The sequence below is a fragment of the Bombina bombina genome, chromosome 1 (assembly GCF_027579735.1).
Source record: "Bombina bombina isolate aBomBom1 chromosome 1, aBomBom1.pri, whole genome shotgun sequence".
Taxonomy (NCBI): domain Eukaryota; kingdom Metazoa; phylum Chordata; class Amphibia; order Anura; family Bombinatoridae; genus Bombina; species Bombina bombina.
The window spans coordinates 355,914,351-355,938,567 of record NC_069499.1 but is presented as its reverse complement, the minus strand read 5'-3'; the positions used below and the strand labels follow the sequence as shown (position 1 = coordinate 355,938,567).

Here is a 24,217-nt window from a genome sequence, read left to right as displayed (position 1 = left end):
ATCTATTACTACTCCCAAATCCCTTTCCTCCTGTGTTTGGCTAAGTCTTGTCCCATTTAAAAAATACGTAGCCTGCTTATTTTTACTTCCAAAATGTAGAACCTTGCATTTACACACTTCTTATACTTAAATGTTATACACCTGCTGCAGATATATACATTTGCATTGTTAGGTTAAATCTCCTGCCACAGTACTTCCAGTGCACTCCGTACACATGCAGTGGCAATAGGAACCTTTAACCAACTTATACATATAATAAATTCTGCTGAATGGTTATATGGTACAACCAGCTGCCTGGAATTATAATGTTGTAACCATACACCTCTTCAGTTACATATATATATTTTGTTAACCTGAATTCCAGCAGTTGTGTTCCACATTTATAACTAAGCTCAACCATTCTAATTCTTTTAGATAAAAAATAAGTTGAGCCTGACACCTACTTTATACTTATTAACCCCTAAACCGCTGTCCTGACACCGCCGCCACCTACAGTATACGTATTAACCCCTAAACCGCCGCTCCTGGACCCCGCCGCAACTAAATAAAATGTTTAACCCCTAAACCGCCGCTCCCGGAGCCCACCGCCCGCTATATTAAACTTATTAACCCCTATCCTGCCCCCCCTACACCGCCGCCACCTACATTAAACTTATTAACCACTATCCTGCCCCCCCTACACTGCCGCCACTATATTAAAGTTATTAACCCCTAAACCTAAGTCTAACACTAACCCTAACACCCCCCTAACTTAAATAGTATTTAAATTAATCTAAATAAAATTACTATTATTAACTAAATTATTGCTATTTAAAACTAAATACTTACCTGTAAAATAAACCCTAAGCTAGCTACAATATAACTAATAGTTACATTGTAGCTATTTTAGGGTTTATTTTTATTTTACAGGCAAGTTTGTATTTATTTTAACTAGGTACAATAGTTATTAAATAGTTATTAAGTATTTAATAACTACCTAGCTAAAATAAAGACAAATTTACCTGTAAAATAAATCCTAACCTAAGTTACAATTACACCTAACATTATACTACAATTAAAAAAATTTAATTAATTAAATACAATTACCTACAATTAAATAAAATTATCTCAAATTAACTAAAGTGCAAAAAACAAACACTAAATTACAGAAAATAAAAAAAGAATTACAAGAATTTTAAGCTAATTGCACCTAATTTAATCCCCCTAATAAAATAAAAAAGCCCCCCAAAATAATAAAATTCCCTCCTACATTGCCCCAAAGTAATCAGCTCTTTTACCAGTAAAAAAAAAATACAATACCCCCCCCCCCAACATTCCCCTATCAAGAGGAAGTCGATTTAACTCACCTGTGTTCTTACAGGAGATGCACCTCTCACTACGGACTGATTGGGTGGGGAAAGTGGAATATGTTTCATATAAAACAGCTAGTAGAGGGGTGGCTATACTTTTTGGTAAACAATTGGAATACAAGGTTTTAGAAGTACTTAAAGACCCCGAAGGTAGATACATTTTGGTACAGATCCGCATCTCAGATAACATTTACACATTATGTAATATTTATGCCCCGAACCAAAAAGACAGGAAGTTTTGGGACTCCATACTGACTACACTCACACCTTTTTTAGGTACTCACATCATATTAGGAGGGGATTTTAACTTAGCCCATAATCCTCATTGTGATAGGCTTAAATACCCCAACAGATGTACAGCAAGGAGCCTGCCCAAGGTGTCAGATAAATTTGAGAGAGAGGTCTTTGCGGGACTGGACGGTACCCTGGATGTCTTAGATATTTGGCGACAACTTAACCCGGACTATACCTGCATATCCCGAGCTATGCCCTCTATTTCACGCATTGACCTCTTCCTGATTTCAAATTCTTTAGTCACTCAAGTTATTGATACAAAAATTGGTGAGGTTATTGTTTCTGACCATGCCCCCATAGCACTCTTTCTTGACGCAGCTCCTAGAGTGTGTAACAGGCGTACCATACGATTCCCAAAATATTTAGTAACGTCCCAGGAATTTCAAACTTATTTAGTGCACTGCTGGGATGATTATAGGGCAAACAACATCCAACATTTAAATAGGCCGGAACTTTTCTGGACGACGGCCAAAGCAGTTCTCTCAGGTAACATCATCGCGTATTTAGCTTGCAGAAAAAAACAATGCATGGAAAAGGTTGAGGGACTGAGAAATAGTTTAGCGGATGCTTATCGCGAGTATTGCACTACCCCCTCTAACTGCACTTATCGTAAGTATGTTAGTATCAAAACGGAGTATGATGCGCACCTTGCGCACCAGGCCTCCCAGGCGCTCCTACGGACCCGAGGTAAATACTATCGATACGGGGATAAATCTGGGAAGCTTTTAGCTACCCTGGTGAAATTAAATACCTCCTCCAAACACATTGCGGCAATAAAGGCGAGGGGCAAAGTTCTTTGAGACTCTAAATTAATAGCGGAGGCTTTTGCTTCCTACTACTCTTCCTTATACACAAGTGAACTCCCCCCGGGAAGCAAGGTGAGAGACCAATTTTGGGAGACTATTACACTTCCAAAAATCTCTGAGGAACAATTGAGCAAACTAAACGCTCCCATAGAGAAGGAGGAGGTTGAGAGAACTATTATGGCCATGTCACTGGGTAAGGCACCCGGCCCCGACGGGTTGCCGATCGAATTCTACCGCCTGCTTAAGCCACAGGTGGCCCCCTCCCTCGTGGACCTGTTTGCCGGCTACTTTAGAGAGGGAAAGACACCTGCCCCAGAATTCTTATCGGCCTCCATCACGTTGATCCAAAAAACAGGTAAAGACTGCTTGCTGCCCGAATCTTATAGGCCGATCTCCCTGTTAAACTCGGACTACAAGATCCTCACCAAACTGTTTGCAGAGAGACTAAAATTTATTTTGCCTAGCATCATTCATGAGGACCAGACAGGCTTCATGCATGCACGTTCGTCGGTTGTTAATGTCCGTAGGGTCTTGCAGATAGTCCAGCACTTCTGGGCTGGTTCTCGGGATTGCAGGGTGAAGGATAGACCGGAGGCCTTCCTTCTGTCACTTGACGCGGAGAAGGCCTTCGACCGAGCGGAGTGGGGTCATCTTTTCAACACCATGATTCAGGCCAACTTTTCCGGCCCCTTCCTCACCCTTATTAAAAATCTTTACCACTCACCCACTGCGAATGTGCTAATGAACAGTGTTTTCTCGCCCGACTTCCAACTACACAGAGGTACAAGACAGGGGTGCCCTCTGTCGCCCCTGCTCTTTAATATAGCATTGGAGCCTCTGGCTATTAAACTACGGCAGGATTTTCCTGGCATTGATGTAGCAGGAGCCCCACAACATCTGGCTCTGTACGCGGATGATATGCTTCTCTTTGTACAGGATCCTCGGACGCACCTACCTAGCATCATGAATATCCTTACTGACTTTGGCCTATTCTCAGACTATAAAGTAAATGTACAAAAATCGGAGATTCTTTGGCTAAATAGGGTAACGGGCTCTGATGAGAGATACCCCTTCACGGAGGCTAGACATGATATTACATATCTCGGTATTAAAATCTCGGCTAACCCCAATAAGTTATATGCCAACAACTTAACTCCTATTTGTGCTAAATTACAAGCTCAAATGAATGGCTGGAGGTCTCTGCCATTGTCGTTGTCGGGAAGGGTTGCCATACCTAAAATGGTGGTACTTCCCCGAGTACGGTACCCACTGCTAATGCTCCCTTTGCTTCTGAACAAATCTGATATTAAACTCTTAAACTCTGCAGCAAGAGCCTTCATCTGGCAGGGGAAAAAATCTCGGATTTCGAGAGATAAACTTAACATGACCTTCCTTAACGGAGGCTTGGCACTCCCAGACTTTAGGCTGTATAATTGGGCCGCGCTGATTCGCTTAGTGGTGGATTGGCAAGTTGGCAGCCACCATTTCTGTCATCCGGACCTGGAGCAAGCAGTGCTGGGAGACGTGTCTCTGGCTTATCTCCCACATGTGGCAGATTCGGGGTCCTTAAGGTCCTTGGGCCTTAGCGTGCTGTTCAAAGATCCTTTGAAGGCCTGGCAGTTAGCCCACAAGTACCTGGGTAAATGCCATGCCTCGTACTACTTACCTATTAGGAAAAACCCAGACTTTCCGGCAGGCTCTGAGACCCTACCCTTTAGAGTTTTGGAGGAAAAGGGGATGACGTCTCTTAAACACCTAATAGACCCACTAACTAAAGTGGTCAAAACATTTGGTGCCCTGCAAAGGGACTATAGTCTACCAAGAACCCACTTTTATGCCTTTCTCCAGGTACGTCACTACGTTGGGGCATTGGTCAGAGACAATGCAGATTTCTGGGAGGGTTCCCCCTTCCGTCTCACACAGGCACTATACGCAATGGGCAGATTCTCGCTCTCGGAAATTTATCAAACACTCTTGCAACATCACCTTATAAGCCTTCAGTCGTCCATACAGGCGGGCTGGGTCAGAGAGGGTCTGGAAGAGGTCACATGGGTGGAGATAAGGAATGGTATGGAAAAAACTAGGAAAGCGACCCTGTCAGCTATATATAGGGAATCCCAAGTACGCTTCTTACACAGGGCATATCTCACACCGAGAGTATTGACAAAATGGGTGCCTACTTGCCCGAATAGATGCGCCAAATGCGCATTAGATAATCCTAGTCTCTTGCATTACATATGGGGATGCCCCCCAATTAGACAATATTGGGGTAAAATACAATTCTGGTTGAAACAAAAACTACAGATACAGCTTGAAATACAACCCGAAACTATAATATTCCTGCTATGGGATGAGCAACATAAGCACCTTGATTCAGTACTGAGCTTAATTATTCTGTTGGCTAGAAAATACATATTAAAATACATATTAAAACACTGGATAGCGACCGTAGGCCCTTCCTTCAAGGGCTTTAAAAATTTGTTACAATCCCAAATTTTCATCGAACAAATGGATGTTAGAATTGATGTTCAGAATAGACTGGGCCTGTTCCTGCACAAATGGCACAGACTTATCCTTACCTTTGAGTTGGAAATACAGAGGTTAATTCTCAGGCCATTCAGGGACTCTGTGATTTTCATGGAGGACACTCTAAGAGGAGATTGGGACCATTTGTTTAACTAAAGAATGTTAGAGACTCAGCACCATGCTTTATAACTTCCCTCTCACACGTACTCGTTTCCTCTCTTAACGTCTCTCTGGCCCTCTTCTCTCCCCGCCTCTCACCTCCTCCCCCTCCCCCCTTTTTTTTTTCTCTCCTCTGCCAGGCCCCAACACTGAAGCTAACCCAGTGCCCATCAGGGTTATCTTGGTTAGTAGTAGCGCAAGTTAAAAAGTTTTAGTTAGTTGGAGTTATTAAAATTTAGGGAAGTTTTTGGTTTAAGATAAATAAAATGTCTGATAGCAGGAGACACGCACGGAGACCGTTTTATTGTAGCAGGAATGTTTAAACGCAGTCAGTGTCAATATAATGTACATTAGAGTTATATTTCACTTTTTATCAACACAACCAAAACAATGTTACTTAATGTATGTAACCTGTACTTTGGAAGCATGTTGTATCTATGGGTTCTGTTCTCCCTAATAAAAATGATATTTGAAAAAAAAAATTGCATGCTTTCTCTGAATCATGAAAGAAACAATGTGGGTTCAGTATCCCTTTAATAAAAATATTAAAAAGAACAAGGCCCAGTATTGATCCCTGCAGGCCTCCACTGATTACCTTTGATTACATATCAAAAATACGTACATTAAGAGATAGACACAGCTGCTCCAAAAATGATCAATTTAGGCCAAATCTGTATGAAAAAATGCTGTATAAAAGTTGTATAAAAGCTCCTTATATGCTGTAGTACTTTGTCCCTCCTATGCTGCAGACATCTGAGAGAATCCTGAATTAATATGTGCCACTTTCACTACTTCGTTTGATGTACTCTTTGCAGGCTTATTGAGGGAAGCCTGGACGGTGTGGCACCTATGTCTCTACAGTTTATGCTGCCATTGCTATGAGGTGTGCTGATCCTGTTTGCTTGTAATAAAAAAAAAGTCTTGCCAGAACTTACTGTGCCTTCCACTCAGAAGAAAAAAATTTCTTAACAATAAAATGTCAGCTCTTTACTGTTAAAGTAAAGGGATACTAAACCCAATTGTTTTCTTTCGTGATTCAGATAGAGCATGCAATTTTAAGCACATTTATAATTTACTCCTATTATCAATTTTTCTTCATTCTCTTGGTTGTAAAGCAGGAATGTAAGCTTAAGAGCCGGACCATTTTTGGTTCAGACCTGGGTAGCGCTTGCTGATTAATGGCTAAATGTAGCCAGCAATCAACAAGTGCTACCCAGGGTACTGAACTAAAAATGGACAGGCTTCTAAGCTTAGATTCCTACTTTTTCATATAAAGATAACAAGATAATGAAGAAAAATAAGAGTAAATTAGAAAGTTGCTTAAAATTGCATGCTCTATCTGAATCATGAAAGAAAACATTTGGGTTTAATATCCCTTTAAGATTAACATAAAGTCCCACATAAAATGTCCCTTTAGTCATAAACTGTGATATATCCCCTGGCTATGATATACATATGGATATAGACTGCTAATAGACTGGGGGCTATGTAAGTGTATGTTGCACTTACCTGAAAGAAAACACCCCCTCTACCGTGCTAACTCAGCTGCTGAAGTCCTGTGTCCAGTAGAATGGCCCATCCAGGGTATATTAAACTAACCAAATATCTTTAATAGGAAATACCTTGACGAAGCCAACAGGAGGGGGATCAGATCCCAGCAACACCTGTGGCAGACTAGTGAACAACTGCCACAGGAGATTTTACACTCACTGCCTGTGGTACTCCTCTACATCCTTCTGTTATATTCCTGGCTCTCTAAGGGGGTAATGGGTCTCCAAGCTGTTTAAAAACCTCTATCAAAAATAAATCTTGAGCATCTCAAATCTTAACCTTCTCCTGCAGAGGCAAAAAATAAGACTGAGATATGCAGGAATGTGGAAGAAATTAAAAACTATTGGTATGTTGCGTATTACTATGTTGCCTCCTAGTGGACTGGAGTTTAATCCCACATGTGATGGCTTGTAGAGTCTCACCACCTTATGAAACAAAATACCAATTTCTTGTGAAGAACAAACGGCTAGATTACGAGTTTTGCGGTATGGGTGAAAAAGCAGCGTTATGGAATGCAACGTAACTACCGCAGCTTTCAAAAAGTCATTTTTCAATGGGACTTCCTTTGCGCCAGTATTACGAGTTTGTCTGTCCAGCCAAAAAGTGAGCGGTACAGCCTAAAACTACAAGATCCATACTGTAAACTGAAAGTCAGTAGTTATGGGTTTTATGCTACAACGCCGTAACATAAAACTCATAACCAAAGTGTAAAAAAGTACACTAACACCCATAAACTACCTATTAACCCCTAAACCGAGGCCCTCCCGCATCATAAACACTAAAATAAAATTATTAACCCCTAATCCGCCGCTCTCGACATCACCACCACTAGAATAAGCCAATAGAATGCAAGCTCAATCCTATTGGCTTATTGAATCAGCCAATAGGATTGAAGCTCAATCCTATTGGCTGATTGCATCAGCCAATAGGATTTTATCACCTTTAATTCCGATTGGCTGATAGAATTCTATCAGCCATTCGGAATTCAAGGGACGCCATCTTGGATGACGTCACTTAAAGGAACCTTTATTCTTCAGTCGCCGTGGAAAGAAGAGGATGCTCTGCGCCGGATGTCTTGAAGATGGAGCCGCTCTGCGTCTGATGGATGAAGATAGAAGATGTCGTCTGGATGAAGACTTCTGCCGGCTTGGATGAAGACTTCGGTCCGCTTGGATGAAGACTTCTGCTGACTTGGATGAAGACTTCTGATGACTTTGATGAGGACTTCTGCCGCTTCGTTGAGGACTTCTGCCGGCTTCGTTGAGGATGGATGTTGGGTCTTCAAAAACTGTAAGTGGATCTTCGGGGGTTAGTGTTAGGTTTTTTTAAGGGTTTATTGGGTGGGTTTTATTTTTAGCTTAGGGTTTGGGCACCGAAAAAGAGCTAAATGCCCTTTTAAGGGCAATGCCCATACAAATGCCCTTTTCAGGGCAATGGGGAGCTTAGGTTTTTTAGTTAGGATTTTATTTGGGGGGTTGGTTGTGTGGGTGGTGGCTTTTACTGTTGGGGAGTTGTTTGTATTTTTTTTTACAGGTAAAAGAGCTGATTTCTTTGGGGCAATGCCCCGCAAAAGGCCCTTTTAAGGGCTATTGGTAGTTTATTGTAGGCTAGGGTTTTTTTTATTTTGGGGGGCTTTTTAATTTTGATAGGGCTATTAGATTAGGTGTAATTAGTTTAAATATTTGATCATTTCTTTTTTTATTCTGTGTAATTTAGTGTTTGTTTTTTTTTGTAATTTATTTAATTGTATTTAATTAATGTAATTTATTTAATTTTAGTGTAGCATAGTAACATAGTAACATAGCAGATAAGGTTGAAAAAAGACTGAAGTCCATCGAGTTCAACCTATACAAATCTAAAATACTTGCAAAAAGCTCCAGTTAAGCTTAAATAACCCCACTAAAGGGTGACTCATTTAATACTAGCAATCATATCCATGAATTTTGTTTATATACAGAAATTTATCCAGACTATTTTTAAATGTATCTATGGTATTGGCATTCACTAACTCCTTTGGTAATGAGTTCCACAATTTTATTGCTCTTACAGTGAAAAAACGTTTCCATTGCAGGAGATTAAATCTCCTTTCCTCCAACCTTAAATTGTGACCTCTTGTCAGAAACAATTTTCTTGGAATAAACAGAGCTTCTGCCATCTCTGAATATGGGCCTTGAATATATTTATATAAAGTAATCATGTCACCTCTCAAGCGCCTTTTTTTCTAAAGAAAACAGACCCAGTTTGGCTAGCCTCTCCTCATAGGTTAATTTCTCCAATCCCCTTATTAGCTTTGTGGCCCTTCTCTGAACTTTTTCTAGTTCTGCAATATCTTTTTTTGCGATCGGTCCCCAGAACTGCACTCCATACTCAAGGTGAGGTCTTACCAGGGCTTTATATAGTGACATAATTATGTTTCCTCCCTTGAATCAATGCCTCTTTTAATACATGCTAGTATCTTATTAGCCTTTAAAGCCGCTGCCCTGCATTGTGCACCCATCTTTAGCTTGTTATCTATTACTACTCCCAAATCCCTTTCCTCCTCTGTTTGGCTAAGTCTTGTCCCATTTAAAAAATACGTTGCCTGCTTATTTTTACTTCCAAAATGTAGAACCTTGCATTTTAACGTATTAAATCTCATTTTCCATTTACTTGCCCATACTTCTAATTTTTGCAGATCCTGCTCTGACCTAATGACCTTACTTAACTTAGTACCATCTGCAAAAATAGAGATGTCGCTATTTAATCCTTGCTCCAAGTCATTTATAAAAATATTAAAAAGAACAGGGCCCAGTACTGATCCCTGGGGGAATCTGATTACCTTTGTCCAATCTGAGTATGATCCATTTACTACTACTCATTGCTCCCTATCTTTTATCCAGTTATTTATCCATGAGCTAACATTTTCAACTATTCCCAGTCCCTTAATTTTGTGCATTAATCTCTCATGTGGCACTGTATCAAATGCCTTTGCAAAATCTAAGTATATCACATCAACTGATTCCCCTTTATCTATATTTTTAGGTGTTTTAGGTGTAATCTTGGGTGTTAGTGTAAAACAGGTTAGGTTTTATTTTACAGGTAAATTTGGATTTATTTTAGCTAGGTAGCTAGTAAATAGTTAATAACTATTTACTAACTAGTCTACCTAGTTAAAATAAATACAAACTTAGCTGTGAAATAAAAAAAAAACCCTAAGCTAGCTACAATGTAACTATTAGTAGCTATCTTAGGGTTTATTTTATAGGTAAGTATTTAGTTTTAAATAAGAATTATTTAGGTAATGATAGGATTTTTTTATTAGATTTATTTTAATTATATTAAAGTAGGAGGTGTTAGGTTTAGGGGTTTATAACTTTAGTATAGTGGCGGCGACGTTGGGGGCGGCAGATTACGGGTTAATAAGTGTACTGTAGGTGTCGGCGATGTCGGGGGCGGCAGATTAGGGGTGTTTAGACTCGGGGGTTTATGTTAGGGTGTTAGGTGTAAACATAACTTATTCTTTCCCCATAGGAATCAATGGGGCTGCGTTACGGAGCTTTACGCTACTTTATTGCAGGTGTTAGGCTTTTTTTTCAGCCGGCTCTCCCCATTGATGTCTATGGGGAAATCGTGCACAAGCACATAAAACCAGCTCACCGCGGCGCTGGTATTGGAGTATGGTATGGAGCTCAATTTTGCTCTACGCTCACTTCTTGCCTGCTTATGAAAACCTGTAATAGCAGCGCTATAGGGAGGTGAGGGGTGGCAATAACTTGCAAATTAGCACCGAGCAGCTCTTACCGCAAAACTCGTAATCTAGCCGAAAGGAATTTAAAGCATTTGTATTAAAAAAAACAACGTATTCACTGTTTTTGTATTTGTCAAGGTTTCACTGAGAAGGTCTGAAAAGTTGTATAAATATATATGTGTATACAGTATATTTGTATGTGTATGTTTATATTTACACTTATATAAATACACACATAAAAATGTATACACGCACACACACACATATATATATATACAGTATATCGATAAAGATATAAGAGTGTAAGGGTAGATTTATCATAGTGCAAGCGGACATAATACGATGTAGCGTATCATGTCCGCTGCACATCGATTCTTGTAAACTGCTTGTGCAATGCCACCCCCTGCAGATTCTGTCAATTCCTGTCCACGGTCTCAGAGCAGGCGGACCAGTTATGGAACAGCGTTTTAAGACTGCTGTTTCATAACTAATGTTTCCGGCAACAAGGGGCATCAAGCTCCATACGGAGCTTGATAAATTGGCACCTATTACTTTATTTTAATATGTTTGACATGTTTTATTAAACTTTTTTCAAAACATTTATTGTTGCCCTCTAAGTAACACTCTACTTCCTGTCTCAATAGCGCTTCACTTGTAATCTAGGCCCTTATGGGAATTACCTTTTTTTAAATCCTACTTTAAGTTATAAGAATATAAAATACATTTTCATTATATTTGGTCTTATTTAGTATTAAATATCCCCACAGGTCTACGCACCTTAACTACATAGGTGTGGTCAGGATGGTGTTTGGGGTGCATAAGAATTAGAAGAAGGCGCTCAAACAGCTGGATCCCAGTGAGGGATGTAACACCCATGTACAAAAATATCCCAAAGAGCACAGCTAAAGGGATCTGACGCAACATCTCACCCATTACTATGGAAAGTCCTGAAAAATAATAACACATAATATGAAATGCAAAAGTTTAACAAATAGGCAGTGGGATTTCATGCAACATGTAAGCTATTGTTATAGATATTAAACTTGAAAATATATGCAGAAGAAAAACTGCAATTTTGTTGGGTTGTATCACTGGATAAAGCTATATACTATTTATTTTTGTATCTGAAATAGCAGTTTTTGCTCTTCAAAACCACAATCCATTAAAATTGACTGAGCGTGCAGAGAACAGAGTCCTCATTATCTTTTCAGACTGCATACATACAAAGGGGTCAATTTATTAAATGCCTGGCGGACATGATTCGCTGTAGCGAATCTTGTCCGCCTGTCATCTCTAAATGCCAACAGCATATGATGTCAGCATTTAACATTGCACAAGCATTTCTTGTGAAATGCTTGTTCAATGCCGGGTGTCAATCATCCCGATCGTATCTGATTGGGATGATTGCAGTTCGCCACCTAAAAGGTAGCAGACAAGTTAAGGAGCAGCGGTCTTACAACCACTGCTTGTTAACTTCAGTTTACGGCGAGCCGGAAACTACGGGGGTAAAAAGCAGCATCCGCTGCTTATTAAATCTACCCCAAATCCTTCTTATCTAGTTTTTGTCTGTATAAACAAAGCCCATTACTTAGAGGGATCAATTTAAATTAGACAATGTTGTACCTATCTCTCCCACCCCCACTGAAAGGTAGATTTCTTCTGGTGGTTCTTGTTGTTTATATAGCTTTTCTATACATATATTTGTTCAGTATAGATGGTGAATTGTTCAGTATAGATGGTGGCTTCAACAGGCAAAAACAGTTACTTCAGACTACAAAATATAGGCAAAGCAGCAATTTGTAAACAATTTAATACACAAAATGGATAATTGGGAACACATTAATACACTCCTAATACGTAGCACATACACAAGCACACACACTTTCTCCCCAACATATAACACTATATTATTTGTTTTTTAAATACAGTAGAGCGGTAGAGTTGGGAAGGGTAAGGTGAGTGAAAATAGTTCAGTGAAAAGTTTTTGTTTAAACCTGCTTTCAGATATGTTATTATTTCCTACATATACAGTGGTTTATTAATTTTAGTAAAATAAGTAAAACTATGAATTTGATGTTACTGGAAGTACAAAAGGTATGATAACATTAAACTTGTATGTTTTCAATAGTCTTACCCACTAGTATAGCAATCAGGACTCCAGTCACTCTCTGTTCTTTGACTTCAGAGATTCGCGGCCTCTCACCAGGTGCTGTCTTGCACATCAACGTTAGAGCATTGACATGGGTCACTGAGCGTACAGTTGTTGCAGTCAACCATGGTAGCCCAAAAAGGGCACACAAACCTCCCAAGGAGCCAATTAGCAACAGGTCCAAATGGAATCCACTGCCCTTCTGCAGGCGTCTCTCCTTTCTGCTGACTATCAAGCTGAAATGGGACAAAGGACAGAAAGAAAGAGCGTCACATTATACAAATAAATGGATTAAAGGCATTCTCTTACAGATGTATATTTTAAGTTTCTTTATAAAATGAGTAAGTTCACATATTTGCTAAGAGCCTATTTTAAAAGTAAACAAAAATTTTACAACTCCCTCCTATTATTAAAAACAAATCAGAAAGAAGAATGGATCATAATGGCGCAGATAACCTATGCAAATGTATTCACACACCTAAAAGAACTATAGAAAACATTACTCATCCTCTTGTAACAACTCAGAAAGAGCAAGTACAGAATGTCAATTGATCAAGGCCAAGATTAAAATCTTACTGCTAGCCCTAAACATGATTATATTAGCATGTATACAAAGGAGTATGAATGTAAGGGAAGCAACGCAAAATTCTGATCCTACATACCGGTAGTTCAGTGGAGATACCTCACCTGCAGGGGGGGAGTAAATGTTTTGGGGGGCAATTGTTAAACCTCAACTTGAACTTGACTATTCTTCTGGAAACAGTTTTGGCTTTATTACTGCCCATTTGGTTTGACCTACAGCCTGGACTGTACAATTCTGTACTATTCTAACGCGTTTATCACCGAGAAACGCGTCACTGTTTTTATATTGTTTTAAAATATTAAACTTTTTATGCACCCACTACCGCTCTGAGCTTTGGAGGTTTTGATATCACCTTTGCCATCCTTTCATCCTGACCGGTGAGACACTGTGAGTTACCAGGAGCAGCGGCCAGCTATTGGGCTTCTAACAAAAGGCTGTGAGAAGTGTGTGAATGTGAACCCTTGTCCATCACCTGTTAGGAGCTCTGGATGTGGAGTCAGCCGAGCAGCTCAGAAGTCTCGGTCTGCCTCATTTGCACTATTGTGTGCTTCAACAAATGTGAGTGTACATTTGACCTTATCTTTTTCCATTTACCCTGATGATATTGCACTTAGAGGCGCCTCTGTATGTTTTCCTTTCATAGGAACTCTCTGTACTTACCTGCCTGACTGTTGCCAAACCTGCCTGTCTAGCTATGCCTTGAACTATTTTATTGGTCAAATCCTTTGTGCTGGGACGGTGTGTTTCACTAAGTCACTTCCCAACCTAATGGTCCTTTCCTGGACGGATATTATCCTGCAAGGCCTGATATAATACATGGGCCCACATGTATCCTGATGAATTGTTGAAAGTTGTAGCCTATGAAAGACAATTATTAGGAGCAGATGCAGCCCACCTACCAAATGTTAAGAACCTTCTGCCAAGCTTCACAAACTTCTTAAGTTCCAATTTCCACTATGGCACAACCCTTTTGCCTTAATCAAATGGTTTCTGCTCCTAAACTGCCGCTACCAGAAAACTTTTATGTTACCCCAGAACCACCTCTATGCAAAGATAAAAAAGTGCTTATTTCACCAATCAACATTTTTTTTCCTCGGTTACATCATTTCTTCTGCTTGCTTTTCTCTGAATCCAGATATACTGTCAGCGATTCAACAATCAACAGCCTACTACAGTTAATGGCATCCAAAGACTTTTGGGCTTTGTCAATTGCTACAGATGTTTTATCAATAAACTTTGCTTAAACTTAACTTATTGACCAAACTCTTGCAAGAAATGGTCATCAGAAGCTGCCTTTGCTTTTAACAAACTAAATTATATTTTTTAATTCAGCACCTGCACTTTAATATCTGGATCCCACACAGCAATATATACTTGAAGTGGACGCCTCTGAAATTGTTGCAGGTGCAATATTATCCCAAAGAAATCCTTCCCCATGCAAGATGCACCCTGTGGCATTTTTCTCAAAGAAATTTTCCAAATAGAATTAAATGTTCTGAATAAAGAGCTATTGGCCATTAAGAGGGTTTTGACAGAGTGGAGTGCCATTTCATATCCTGACTGACCACAAAAATTTCCTATAGCTTCAGTCAGCCAGAAAATTAATGCCAGACAGGCATGGTGGTCTTTGTTTTTTTACTAGATTCAACCTCATTATGTCCTATATTCCCGGTTCTAAGAATCAAAAATCCAATGCTCTCTCCCAACAGTTAACCTCAGATGAATCTAGAAACGCTAATCATGAACACATCATGACCCCACATAAGATTGTAGCATCCCTTTCTACTGGACTTGTTCAACCACTAGTCACTGCACAAGCAAACCTTTATCCTTCAAAGACACCTCTCTCGAACAAGTTATTTGCTCCCGTTAAACTAAGAAAAGAACTGTTATCTTGGGATTATGATAACAAACTCTCTGGCCATCATGGTTATGAAAAGATCCAAAAACTTTTAAAATAATTAGTTTGGTTGCCATCTCTTTCCTACAACACTCAAGATTATGTTATAGCTTGTCATCTTTGTGCAGTAAAGTTCCTCTGCAGCTTCCTTGTGGTCACTTACTACCACTGCCATTTCTAAATCAACCCTGGACTCACTTGAGTATGGACTCTATTTTTGACCTGCCCAGATCAAAGAATTATTCTGTAATATCATGGACAGATTCTCCAAAATAGCACACTTTATACATCTCTCTGGTTTACCTACTGCTCTGACAGAGGAACCCAACTTATTTCAAAATTCTGGAAAGCAGTCTGGCAAAACTTAAAAGTCACAATTTCCCTATCCCTAGACTTTCCTCCACAAAAACAATGGACAAACAGAAAGAATAAACCAAGATCTTATCTTCGGAACTATACAACATCCTCTCAAGACTATTGGACTAACCTGTTACCCTTCGCTGAGTTTGCATGCAAATTTTTTACTTTCAACTTGTAATACGTGTGCCAAACTATCCGCATTACAAGTTTACTTTCAGCAGCATTAGCGTTCAAGCAGGAGCGCTAAATACCGATTCACTTTTAATCTGGCTCAAAATATTTTGGAGAACTAAAGAACTTTGTTATACAGTGGGGAGCCAACCTGTGTTGTGCTGAATGTCCATTTCTTCACCAATGCTCTCTTGAAGCAGGAAATACATTTTATCTTGCTAGTGGTGAGTAAATAGGTTTTTCTGGGGTTTTTTCCACCTTTTATTGTATACTGTTTGTCTTGTGTAATTCTGTTTTTGTAACATTTTTTTATGTAAGCACAGTGACCTTTTTTTTTACTAATAAGTGTTTAATTAATAAGTTCTGCATTTACCTGATATAACATTCATGTTACTGAAGAGACTGTTATTGGTATTGCATTTATATAGTTTTTCTCTTTTTTTTTTTTATCTATTAGGTTGGGGCAATAGAGGACTCCCCATCCTAAAAGTGTCCCGGTGGTGGCAGCTTACATAGCAGAATTAGTGTGGGTGGCGGTAAAGGGGTATTTTTAATAATTTTATTAGGTCTAATGCATATAGAAAGTGATTCAATTTTAACTATTGCACCCACAAAAATAAATCATGGACTCCCCTGGAGTAGCAGGTATGTGACAGTTGGGTAGCCCCCTATCTATCATCCTGGCGATTCAGTTTGGTAATCTACAAAACATCTTCATCTTAAACGAACCTCTGTGAAACTGGGTCGAAATTATGTGGGACCTTTTTGTATTCTGTGTTGGGTCAAACTAGTTTGCTATCATCTGTTTTTTCCCTACAAGTCCACCCTGTGTTTCATTTCTCTCTGCTGAAATCTGCAGTCACTAATAGTCTTACTAAGAAGGTAACGCACCAAGCTGCTGTGGTTATTGATGGTCAGCCTGAATATGAAGTTCATCACATTCTGGACTCAAAATAACGAGGTAGACGTCTTCTTTATCTGGTGGATTGGAGCTCTTGGGTGCTTGCTGTGGATCTACATGCTACCAAACTAATTTCAGCCTTTCACCGTTGGTTTCCTCATAAGCCTCATAGGGTCCCCAGAGGGGTCCCTTGAGAAGGGGGTCCTGTCACAAACCCAGATAGTGCACTTCCGTGGGACCACACTCAATTAACTTCAGATTAGCACACTTCAGCAAGGCCGCCCTATTTATATATAAAAATACATAACCAGTAACAAAATCACATGTATTTCCAGTGTAAATAATCATTCAATTCTTTATTATGTCCAATAAACACTTCAGACTTTATTCAGGGTAAATATTTTTCGGATTAATATGTAAGCCTTTATGAAGACCTATAGCTTCATTTCATTCATAATGAAGCTATAGGATTTTTTGACATAATAAAGTATTGAAGGATTATTTACACTGGATATGCATTTTTATGCATTTTATTTGAGCACCCAGGCAAATTGGATGCTGAATGCATGGGGCTTTGATACATATGTTTGTGTGTGTGTGTGTGTGTGTGTATATATATATATATATATATATATATATATATATATATATATACCTGTATATATAAACAGGGCTCAGAATTTCAAGTCCTAAGCTACTAGCCATGCAAAAATGTAACTAGTCACTTCTGATCCCTTACCGCACCCACTACCCCACCACCTATTTACATATGTTTAGCCAATGTGAAACATCTACAACGCCTGCAGTTCTCAGTGCCTCCGTACAGATGTGCTATCTTTTATTACTAGCCCCAGTTCAAGTGGGTGAGTGAAAATTATATATATAGATCTATACTGTATATATAACAGACCACACTTGTCTGTAGTCTGTTTATTTCTGGGAGCAAAATAGTAGTTTTTCATTTAACAAATAAACAAAACATAAACAAAAATCCTTGCTTCTCTGAGCTTCTACTAAAACAAATTGTAGCTGACTATTATGGTGCAGCTTGACTGCTTACCAACAAAATAACAATAGCAACATTGCTTTTAAATTGACCAGTTTTCCAAGTTGCAGCAATACAGTTTTTGCCAAATTCTTGTCTCTATCTCTAACTCAGGATTTCCCCAGTCTTTATAATAAAACCAAACAGTCTCAGATGAGGCTAATCAACTTAATTTATTCTTCTGAATACACCACCCAAGGGAACCCAAAATTCATACATAGGGGTATATTTATCAATCAATCTACCCCCGATGTGCAGGGGGCGGCATTGTACAAGCATTTCAACAGCTTGTGCAATGTTAAATGCCGACAGCTTATGCTGACGGCATTTAGCGATGTCGGGCGGACATGATCCGCTACAGCAAATCATGTCCGCCCAACATTTGATAAATCTACCCCATTGAAACATAGTGCAAAAAAATAATCAATAACTTTCCCTGGGAATATATGCTTATCCCACTTCCAAGGTAGAAACTATGTAATATTCTAGGTCCTGAGTGTACACCTTAAAGGGACACTGAACCAAATTTTTTTCTTTTGTGATTTAGATAAAGCATGCAATTTTAAGCAACTTTCTAATTTACTCCTATTATCAAATTTTCTTAATTCTCTTGTAAGTTTAGATGCCGGCCCATTTTTGGTGAACAACCTGAGTTGTTCTTGCTGATTGGTGGATAAATTCACTCACCAGTAAGCAAGTGCTGTCCAGGGTCTGAACCAAAAATTGCCTGGCTCCTTAGCTTAGATGCCTTCTTTTTAAAATAAAGATAGCAAGAGAATAAAGAAAAATTGATAATAGGAGTAAATAAGAAAATTGCTTAAAATGCCATGCTCTAACTGAATCACGAAAGAAAAAAAAAATATGATCTGATCTGAATTGTTACTGGTCAACAGACCAGTAATGTTAAATAATACGCTATAGCACACTAACTATCCAATTACACACTCACTAATTATCCTTTGCAACTTACATGGGGGCAACATTTAAACTTTCTTAATTAACCTCATATTTATGGAAGTTTTCTCTTTTTGAATCACTATATTAGTCTCTGTTTATATGTGTCTTTCGTGGGAATCCATTTTATTGTATTCCTATATTATTCTCTTTTAAAGTTTTCATCTAAGTTTAATTTTTATTTGAAAATGTCATGATCAGTTCTTGCTTACATTTTTAAGAATGAGCTGCAACTCCAGCAATTTGTAAATTTTCCAAATCTAAATAAAGAAAGATATTGACTCAATTTGTTTTTTTTTAAATGTATTACTGGTTTACTGAAGATGGTAGCTGAGGACTTGAAAATGCCTGTAAGACACCTAAGAAGACAATTGGCCAAATTGAAGTTTAGACTTTTGAGTGAAACACCTAAAACTGTGTTTTGGAATTCTGTCTAATTACTTAACTTTTCTTGAACTGTTGCATGCCCATGATAAATTCCACTTGATTTACAGATAATATAATTCTTTCATTTGCACTTTTTATTTGTGATATATTTCATTATATATTTATGTGTTTTAGCTCCATATACTCATTTGTTTCTCTAGCATTGTATTTGTAGAATTTATTTTATGTCACTTATATTGCTTCATATATTTTGGGGATTAAAGGGACATTAAACCCACATTTTTTCTTTCATGATTCAGATAGAGAATACAATTTTAAACAACATTCCAATTTACTTCTATTATCTAATTTGTTCATTCTTTAGATATCTTTTGTTGAAGAAATAGCAATGCACATGGGTGAGCCAATCACACGAGGCATCTATGTGCAGCCAGCAATCAGCAGCTACTGATGCTATCTATATATGCTTTTCAGCAAAGGATATCAAGAAAATAAAGCAAATTAGATAATAGAAGTAAATTAGAAAGTTGTTTGAAATTGCATGCTCTTTATAAATCATCAAAGAAAAAATGTGGGTTTCAGGTCCCTTTAACTAAGTAGAAACATCTAAACCTATAAACCTACAGTAATGCCATTGCTTGCCTGTATTACTGAAACCCCTTAGCAAAAGAGCTTACTGTATTGAAGATTAAACAGGCCAGCAAGCTCACAAAGGAAATCTGAACATAAAAACTAATAGTACAGCTATCTTTTAACACAAACAGAACAGTGAAAAAGTAGAGAGAAAAAAATTAAAAAGTAGAGATACCAGTAAATATTAAAAATAAATCTGGGACTAAATATAGAAGTCACCGCAGGAGGAGAATGTTGGGTCTACTGGGGTATTTGGCCAGGACAGCAGTTACTGATGCAAGTCATGGTTAATGTATCAGACTTAAAGGGATACTAAACCCAAAACATTTCTTTCATGATTCAGGTAGCAAATACAATTTTAAACAACATTCCAATTTACTTCTATTATCTAATTTGCTTAGTTTTTTAGCTATCCTTTGTTGAAGAAATTGCAATGCACATGGGTGTGGCATCTATGTGCTGCCACCAATCAGCAGCTACTGAGCTTTTCAGCATATAAGAGAATGAAGCAAATTAGATAATAGAAGTAAATTATAAAGTTGTTGAAAATTGCATGCTCTTTCTAAATCATGAAAGAAAAAAAATTGGGTTTCATGTCCCTTTAACATTCATATAAGTAGCTGTAATCAGTATCAGTCTAGATATAAAGTCTCACTCACGTGGTTATCTGAGTCTCCATGAACATAAGAATGAAGACCAGGAGTGCTGGAATAGCAGAAGCAAACATCATCCAGAGGGGGAACGGCTGAGAAGAGCCCATCGGATGAACAAACCAACCTCGCTTTCCAGGGGAGGTCACAGACAGACCCGATGGCACATTCAGTTTCTAAATGAAAAGGATATAAAACATTGTAAATCTATGATATGATCATCTAAAGTGGTCACATGTATGGAACATAAATATTTTACTATTTCCAGAACTATGAAGGATGGAACCTAATGCCATACAGTGGGTGGAATAGAGGATCCAGAGATCTAAAACGGGTCATTCTGTACTCTTAATCCTTATATTGAGCCCACAGCAAAAGTGTTTATATTCATTTTATATACGTGGGGGCAGTGGATTAAGCAGGAAAATGGTGAATAGAAGAGAATATATTATGCGCTATTTTACGAGTCAAGCACTTTCTTTTGCGTGTGAGCAATATCGGGACTTTGTGGCGCAAGTTGAAAGTAAAATGATTTACGCTAGAATGGGTACTGCGACTTCAGAATTCTGGTTAACTGTTATGCGAGTCAATAAAGTGTCATGAAACACGTAAAAAATACATTTAAAAGTAACAGTTACACTCATAATAATTCTATCTAATAAAAATAATTGTAAAAATTGCAATAAAAAGTTATAAGGGCTCAAAGATATGAGAAATGCAAAGGGTTTTAAAGGGCCATAATACCCAAATGTTTAAACACTTGAAAGTGATGCAGCATAGCTGTAAAAAGCTTACTAGAAAATATCTCCTGAACATCTCTATGTAAAAAAGAAAGATATTTTACCTCAAAAGTTCCTCAGTAGCCACCTCCCATTGTAAAGGATTTCTAAGCAGCATTTTAGTGTGTCTGTCCTGGGACAGCTGAAAGGATGAGCATCATGAACTCTCATATTATTTCACCAATCAGGTAAAGGAAGCTTACTATGAAATCTCATGAGAGTTAAGTCAAATCTCATGAGATCACAGTAAGAGTTCATGACCTCAGCACTGCTAATGCTGATTGGCTGCTGTTCATTTCTTCATTTTTTTTTATTTTTACCTGCAGCTGGGAGCAGGTGAAGTATAACTTTTTACACAGGACTTACTCTGCTGAGCTGAGGAGATTGTGAGGTAAAATATCTTCCTTTTTTACATAGAGATGCTCAGGTGATATTTTCCTGTCAGCTTTTTACAGTTATACTGCATCAGTTTCAAGTGATTTAGCATATGAGTATTATGTCCCTTTAATGTATTAGTTATGGGCGAATGTGTTTACATCCGAATTTGAATGTTAGATCGAATGTTATTGTAGAAATTCGATTTACTTAATTGAATATTGATAAGAACGAATATTCTTAAAAATTCTATAATCGAAAGCTATTTACAGTTTTCAAATGTCACTTTCAAATTCCAATGTTTTATAGTTAGATCAAATGTCTACATTCGAAATTTCGAATGTAACATTTGATTTAACAAATACTATTCAGAAGTTCAATAGTTCATTTAGTAGGGAATTTAGTAAATTGATACATAATAGATACAAATTTGAATATTACATTTAAAGAAAGCATTAGAAATACTATTACAAATATATAAATTAGAATTTTTCGAATTCGAATATTGCATAATTCAAATAGAATTATTAGAAAATTTTAATTGAATATTACATTTAAAGAAAGCATTAGAAATACTATTACATTAAACAAATGTTAGAATGTTGAACAGACATTTCAAATTCGAAACGAACAAACGTTAAAATTTGTTTAATTTTTTTGTTTAATGTAGCGAAACATTTGCCCATCCCTAGTATGTGTGTGTATATATATATATATATATATATATATATATATATATATATATATACTGTATATATATATATATAAATATATGTGTGTTTATATGTGTGTACATATGTATTTATATGTGTGTATATATATATGTATTTACAGATATATATACACATATAAACACATAAATACACATGTACACACATATGGGAATATGTGCTATCTATTTTTAAATAGATATTCCTATATTTATATACCTGTATATATCTATACCTATATATAATCATGTATAAATATATATTTTAAATAACCGCAATTGTGTTTGTGGGTGTTACTTTTTTTTAACTTTTACAGAGCCGTTGAAGTCTATGGGGGAATGAGATTTTGCGTTTGTGGCTTCTCAAAGTTATTTGTTAACGCAACTTTATGAGTGCGACAGTGCAAACTTTTTACTTTCAACTCGTAATCCGAGTGTGAATTGTCGAACACAAAAAAACAATTAAGAGATTTTAGTGCTCGAATGCGAGCACAAACTACCGCTCCACTCTACCCAATATTGGGTAACATTAAAAATATTTTTGTTCATAGGGTAAAGTTACATCCTTTCCTGGAGAAGTATGGATGCCATGTGCTGACCCTCAAAGAGCCAGTGCAGCCCTTGGGGTGGCTCATGCTCATCACTATAATGCAGTATATTCTGGGGTCAAAAACTGTGACTGGAAGATATGGGACAGAGTCAGAGGGTTGTATGGTAGAGTCAGGGTGTCCCATGGGTTTGTTTGGTAACTCAGGGAAAGACTCAGGGGTGATCGTGGGGTGGAGCAGAAGTATTTCTAGGTGGGGATTAATTGTGCTTGTTTGTACCTTGTAAAAATAGGTTATAATTGATTGGGAAAGTAGCAGGGTACAGCTCCCAGACCATCCCACTTCCACAGAATGCAGGATAGTTAGGAACTCTTGCAACAGTTACAACCTAACATTAATAAAAATATAATGTCCGCCTGACATTTAACATTGCACAAGCATTTCTAGTGAAATGCTTGTGCAATGCCGCCCCCTGCATATTTGCGGCCAATCGGGATGTCAATCATTGCTAGCAGGGGGTGTCAATCATTGCTGTCCACCATCTCAGAGGTGGCGGATGAGTTAAGGAGTAGCGGTCTTACGACCGCTGCTTCTTAACTTTTGCTTCTGGTGACCCTGAAGGCTCGCGTGGAAACAGTTGCATTTGCAGCTTATTAAATCGGCCCCTAGGTATCTACTCTAGGTGTGTTTTCAACAAAGTAAATCTGATAACATAAGTCAATTAAAAAGTATCCTAAAATTATTCTTTCTGAACCATGAAAGTGTAATTTTGACTTCCATGTCTCTCTAATATTCAGTAACTATATATATAGATGCTAGTTGTTACTTAAAGGTGTATAGCCATATATAAGGGACCTAAAACAAATCTCACACTATATGAATATCTATGTATATGTGGAATGTAATTTACAAAAATATACCTGTGTGTATGTGTCGGTGATCGTATAATCAATTAGAACCATTACTAAGATAGATATAGGAATTCCAAAATCACCAATAACCCTCCGTGCCTGCAAAGAAAGAAACAGCCAAAGAGAAAAAGAAATAACATAAAGAGTGAATGAAAAACAAACAGCTAAATGGCGGGTGACATTGGAAAAGGTAGAACAAAATCCAGAGCTGAACAAAACTAATCTAAAAAAGTGTGGTACAAACTTGCTTAGAACCTCTCACCTTCCCTCCAAGGAAACGGCTGTTTTTGAATTTGCGCAGAAAGAAGGCAATAAGGAATGTTCCTGACATAAGAATGAGAGATAACAATGCTGTGTTTGGCTGCATTCGGGGGCCTAATGCTGCAGTGCGACTTCCTGCTGACCCACCGGACGGGTATGTCCTGAGCAGGGGATGATCAGTGAACACCTATAAAGATAAACAAGCAGATATATCTAGTGGTGGCTAGAGACGTGCAGGGCAAACAGTTTCACAGAGTTTCAGATTACATAAAGAAAATACTTGTATAATGTAAACTGTGACATATACATCTATCTGTCTGGAGATATTTAAGGCCTCATGTCACATCACAGTTACAACACATGAAGTTGCTTGTCTATATATCCCTAAGGCAACAAACTGTGCATTTATACAGAGGACAACAGGGAGTTCATGAATCTTAATGGCATTATCACCTACTTCTGGCCCTCATCCTCCTCATCTACCTGTCT

At 37.9% G+C, this 24,217-nt stretch overlaps 1 protein-coding gene across 1 annotated transcript in view; it reads right to left on the bottom strand.

Moving 5' to 3' along the window:
* The window catches only part of SLC4A3 (solute carrier family 4 member 3), a 153,917-nt gene that overhangs the window by 33,489 nt on the left and 96,211 nt on the right, over positions 1 to 24,217 (bottom strand). The window contains exons 12-16 of the mRNA XM_053689813.1: positions 23,730 to 23,915; positions 23,477 to 23,566; positions 20,155 to 20,321; positions 12,547 to 12,797; positions 11,190 to 11,359 (exon numbers count right to left, since the gene is read on the bottom strand). Of these exons, the coding sequence (XP_053545788.1) occupies positions 11,190 to 11,359; positions 12,547 to 12,797; positions 20,155 to 20,321; positions 23,477 to 23,566; positions 23,730 to 23,915 (864 nt within the window). The remainder of the gene's footprint in view (positions 1 to 11,189; positions 11,360 to 12,546; positions 12,798 to 20,154; positions 20,322 to 23,476; positions 23,567 to 23,729; positions 23,916 to 24,217) is intronic.